This window comes from Scylla paramamosain, chromosome 41 (genome assembly GCF_035594125.1).
Source record: "Scylla paramamosain isolate STU-SP2022 chromosome 41, ASM3559412v1, whole genome shotgun sequence".
In the NCBI taxonomy this organism is placed as follows: domain Eukaryota; kingdom Metazoa; phylum Arthropoda; class Malacostraca; order Decapoda; family Portunidae; genus Scylla; species Scylla paramamosain.
In genome coordinates, this window is record NC_087191.1 from 8,829,467 (window position 1) to 8,835,029 (window position 5,563).

Here is a 5,563-nt window from a genome sequence, read left to right on the forward strand (position 1 = left end):
TTTCATTTATTTATTTGTTTCTATATTCCAGTTTTCCTTATTTACTTCTGTATTCCAAATGGTTTTTCTTGTGTCCTATATTTCAGTTTTTTTTACTCATTTCTATATTCCAATAATTTTTCTTATTTACTTCTATACTCCAGCCATTTCCTCTCATTTACTTCTACATTCCAACCATTTTCCTTATTTACTTCCTATATTCCAATCTGTTTTTCCTTACTTATATATTCCAGTCTGTTTTTCCTTATTTACTTCCTGTATTCCAATCTGTTTTTCCTTATTCACTTATATTCCAAATGCCTTTCTCTCTTTACTTCTACATTACATTCCTATACAGGGTTCTGGCTCTTGTATAAGTATATGAGTGTATAGACCACTTATTAGAGACTATCAGCTTGATAAGTGATCTAGGATAAGCAGAAACACACCTAAATTACCTAACTTTTTTCATATTTACTTCTTATTTACTGTTGTCTCATATAAGTACTTAAGTGTATGTTCAAACACTTATGAGGGGCTACAGGCTTGATAAGTAAGCTGGGATAGATATAAGTAATGAAGGAATGGATATAAGTAAGCTAATATACATGTAAGCTGAGATATAAGCAAGCTGGTATATGAATCTGGGTGGAAGTAAACAGGTAGGTCATAAGTGGGTTAGGAAATAAGTAAGCTGAGATGGAAGAAAGCTTGGATATAAGTATGGGATGTGAGTCAGGGTGGTAGTAAACAGGCTGGAATATAAGTAAAGTGGGTCATAAGTGAGTCAGGAAGTAAGAAGCTGGGTTGGTCATAAGGCGGGATGGGCAGGAAACTATTACGAAACCTTTCCTCTTAAGAAGGCTGGCAGGGAGTTGCTGGGGCATTTCCTGTAGTGTCACTTTGCTCAACATTCCCCATCACCACACACCACCACAGTATTGCATCACACCTGGTTCATTTAGCCACACACCACACCATCACACACCACCACGTTACAATTTTCACATCTTTCATCAGTCTCATTACAATCATCACTCACCACACACCGCCACACTGAAGCATAACCTGTCATTTCATCACGCCCATCGCCACCACACGATTGCACCACATTTCTCATCACCACACTCATCACATTCATCTATGCTCATCTTAACACATCCTCAAAATGTACTTAAAATTTTGCTTGTCATTGTTTTTTTTTGTTTTGTTTTTTTTTTGCTTGTTTTTTTTATTATTATCTCTTGAGGACTTTTAGATTATCATTGTTCTTTCATTGTTCTTCTCAAAATGTTATACTTTTTTTTTATCTTATTAGTATTATTTTTTTCATCTTTTTTCCCAATTACAGTTATACTTTTAATTTATGCATTATTGTTTATAATACTTAAAACCATTATACTTATTACAGTTACTATTATTATCTTCTTATTTTCATTATTCTTTTCTAAAACTTAAAATACAGTATTATTATTTTTTTTTTTCATTATTAGTTTACTTTTAGCACCTAACTTTATTGAGGCTTGTTAGTTTTGTATATAATTCATCAGACTCATTTACTCTTTTATCACAGTGAAGTTAAGATCAGTAGTTTAGCCAAGCACTACAAAAAAATAAATACAAACTCAATCATTCACTAAAGTCATCATTACTATTATTATTTCCTTGTTACTCAGCATATTTCTATCTTTACTTGTACATCTACAGTCAATCTATCTACCTATCTATCCATCTATCTGTTTACCTGTCTGTCTATCTATCTATCTATCTATATATACCCCACATCTATCTATCTATATATATCCCACATCTATCTATCTGTTTATCCATCTATCTATCAATCTCTCTATACCTACATAACAAGACTGCATATTGAGAAAGAAGCAATAAGCAATATACAGGAAAATAAAAGGAGGAAAGGAAAACACAAAAAGAAAACACTGAAGGAAACAAGGGAGAGAGCAGCTAAGAAAAGAAAGGAAAACAAACACTAATAAAAGAAAGAGAAGAAGAAAGGAGGAGGAGGAGGAGGAAAAAAGGGAGAAAGTAGCAAAGAAAAATAAGAAAAACCAATATTAGCAAAAGAAACAAAAGAAGCATAAAAAACAAGCACTAATAAAGGAGAAGGAAAAAGAAGAGAGAGTAGGAAAGGAAAAAGAGGAAAATAGAGAAAAGCAAAACACTAAAGAGCAGAGAGAGAGAGAGAGAGAGAGAGAGAGAGAGAGAGAGAGAGAGAGAGAGAGAGAGAGAGAGAGAGAGAGAGAGAGAGAGAGAGAGAGAGACTTAGTAACTAGGCCAAGACTAGAACAGTTAGACATTAGCCCCCCTTAACCCCCTCAACACTACAAACCCCCTTAAGCCTACTCTTCACCTGGGCCCCTGCTGAACACCAATCCTTACACTTAACTAGGCAGGGAATATTTGGGTGATTTCCTTAGAGTATTACAGCTCATTAATTCACTTGGGTGTTCTTTGTGTTCTTTTGTGTCTTAAATTATTATTATTAAGAGTTCTATATTACGATCTAAATTGGGATAGGGTAAACAAATAGATGAGTGAGTAGGTGTTTTAGATAGGCAGGTGTGTAGAGGTATTGGAGAGGCAGGGAGAGGTTAGACAGGTGTGCAGGGGTAGCAGAGAGGCTGGGAGAGAGAGAGAGAGACAGGGAGAGATTAAATAGGTGTGCAGGGGTAGAAGAGAGGCTGGGAGAGAGAGAGAGGCAGGGAGAGGTAAAGCAGATGAGTGTACAGGGTAGGGAAGAAATTAGGGGATAACATGAAGAGCCAGGAGAGTTAAGGAGAGGGAGGTTAGGCAGTAGAGTAGGGGTAGTTAGGTTAAGTTAGGTGGGTAGTTAGGTAGATATACAAGTAGGTAAGTGAAGTAGGCAAGAATAACAGGGTCGGGGAGAGGCAGGGAGAGCGAGGGAGAGAATAAAGTAGGAAAAAGTAAGGAAAGAGGTTAGCCGACACAGTAGTAGTAGATTATAGGTAGATACACAAGTAGATACGTGAAGTAGACAATAGTACAGGGCAGTAGAGAGTCAGGGAGAAGCAGGGAGGCAGGGTGAGGTCAGGAGACACACGAGGCGGCAAGGCGGAAATCAGACAAAATTTACCTGCACCGCTCACACTTCACAAAACACGCTTATTTCACGCCCTTCCCCTCAACACTTACCGCCCTTCTCCCGCGTGTCGTTGCCCTGATCCTTGGCACGCTTGATGAGCCATAACAGAACGATCACAGTAGCGGCGATAACCAGGGAAATGAAAAACATGGTAGGGAGCGGAGCGGCGTGTGTACTCTCTCCCGCCATGGCGAGTGTGACGTCACAGCCACGTGTTGGCCAATCCCCGCCTGGTGTGCTCGGGATGGCAGGCTGGAACGGCAAAACAATAACAATGCCTAGATCAATGCCTACACTTACTATATATTGCAGGGAGTAGGCTGGTGTGGGTGGGGGTAAATATCTGGCGGTGGTTTGTGAGGCAGCTAGGCCGGGCGGAATAACGAGGGGATTAATGGTAATAATGTCTAGATCAATGCCCGTCATAACTTTATACTGGAGGGAATGGGGATATGTAGGTGGTATAAATATTTGAAAGACCGGAGGGGGTGCAGGAACGAGGGATGAAGTGTAACAAAGCTAATAATTTTATGACGGGGATAAGAGGGGTGTTTTCCGATAACAATGCCTAGATAAATACCTGCTATATACTGGGGATAATAGGTAGTGAGTTGATAGGATATGTGAGAGAGCCAGGTGGGGTACAGTCAAGGCCAAACAGTAATAATGCTTAGATTAACGCTTTGCCTAACTAAGCTGGGGGCAGAAATGAGCTTTGGAATGCTAGTAGAATAGGGTGTTATGGAATGCTAGTATGGGTTAGTAGGGTAGTGTGGAATGCTAGTAGGGATCAGTAGGGTGCTGTGGAATGTTAATAAGTTTCGTAGGGTGATGTGGAATCCTGGTTTAAACGTGACAAAAATATCAACTTGTGTTTTATAAGACGACAGTAAAACAATAAGTGTCTAGACCAGTGACGTATCTAACTTTATGCATTGGTTAATGGTGTGGGTGGTGATATTTGCGCGTTTGAGTCAGGCGTGGGTAGCAACAGGAGTAAACAATAGCAATGCCTATAATTAGCTTCCTAGATCAATGCCTAACTTTATGCAGGGAGTAATAAGGGTATTTGTGGGTGGTGGTGATGCAGGATGTTGTTTTATGTATTTTTAACTAATAATGAAGGTTCTGGTGTTGGTAGAGCACAGAGGGAAGACAATAATACCTACACGCATTTTATCCTCGAGTTTGTGGGTTTTACAAGGATACAAGACAAGCATGTTCTGTTGTGTTGTATTGCCGTAGTCAAGAGTGATGGGGATGCTTGGCAGAACACTCATAAAACAATAACGGTGCCTTCATCAACGGCATAACATATTCTTAGGTTGGTAGAAAGTTATGGGCGTTAGTAATGTTAGGCTCTGGTTTCTGAGGGAGTGTTTAGGTTGTGATGGGGAGCTTAAAGGTGACACGGGGAGAGAATAGCAATAACTAGAGCAATTAATGAGGAGTTTATTGTGAGGTTGTGCGTTTCGTAAATAAAATAAACAAGACAAATGTGTACTAGTCCTTACTGCAGTTTATTCAATGTGTACGTAGTTCTGATAAGAGAACCATGAATGACAAGGGCGAAAAAAATAGTAACAGTTAAATCAATTGGTAACGAGTGTTTTGATGAAGTAAATATGCAGCACTTTATATAATCAGTATTAGTGGAGATGATAGAAATTACCAAGGCGTCTTTAGGGATAAATGAAAGAAAAGAAGGAGGAAAAATAACAACGGGAGAAAGGAAAGTATAATAGCTTAGCATTCTTGACTGCAGCGTGGAGTGGCGGAATATGGCAACGCGCACGGGCAAAGCAATAACAAGACGGGAAATCAATGAGCATGTTATGACTGGCTGTTTGAGTTGATGCGGACAATGTGTATGACTGAAAGTGTTGTGTTAAATTGTTGTTGGGGTGTGGGCGCCTTAGATCCCTGAAATGTGCGTGATGGGGATGAGTTTAGCGTAAGGAGGAAAAGAGGAGAGAAAGAATTTAATGGATTGAATTGATTGTATATTTTGTTTGTGGTGGAAATGTTGCGTTAGTGTTTTGCTAAGGAGGATGATGCTTTAGATATGAATGCTATGGGTAAGTTTAGCGTCTAGGAGAAAATGAAGAAAAATAATACAATAATTACATGAAATAAATAGAATACATGATAACAACTACAGTTTTTGCACCATAACAAATATTACTTAACAAATTAAATTATTAGTATGTAAAATAACAACCACACATGAATTACAACAATATTGAGATCATAAAAAAAAAACTAAACTTTTCGCATTATAACAAACGATACTTAGCAAACAAAACAACTAGAACTTAAAAGAACCATCATACGCGAACCATACCAGACATAAACAAGAATAACTCAACATAATATGAGAGAACCACTACCGCAGCATTACAACAACCAGTACTTAGGATAGAATAACTAAAACCACTGCAACGGGATCTCCTTAAAGCT

The 5,563-nt window shown here is 38.5% G+C and overlaps 1 protein-coding gene across 1 annotated transcript in view; it reads right to left on the reverse strand.

Annotated features, from left to right (window-relative positions):
- Positions 1 to 3,544, reverse strand: part of LOC135092965 (uncharacterized) — a 24,354-nt gene extending 20,810 nt beyond the window's left edge. The window contains 1 exon segment of the mRNA XM_063991789.1: positions 3,154 to 3,544. Within this exon segment, the coding sequence (XP_063847859.1) occupies positions 3,154 to 3,529 (376 nt within the window). The 5' untranslated portion in view covers positions 3,530 to 3,544.
- Positions 3,545 to 5,563: the final 2,019 nt, after the last annotated feature.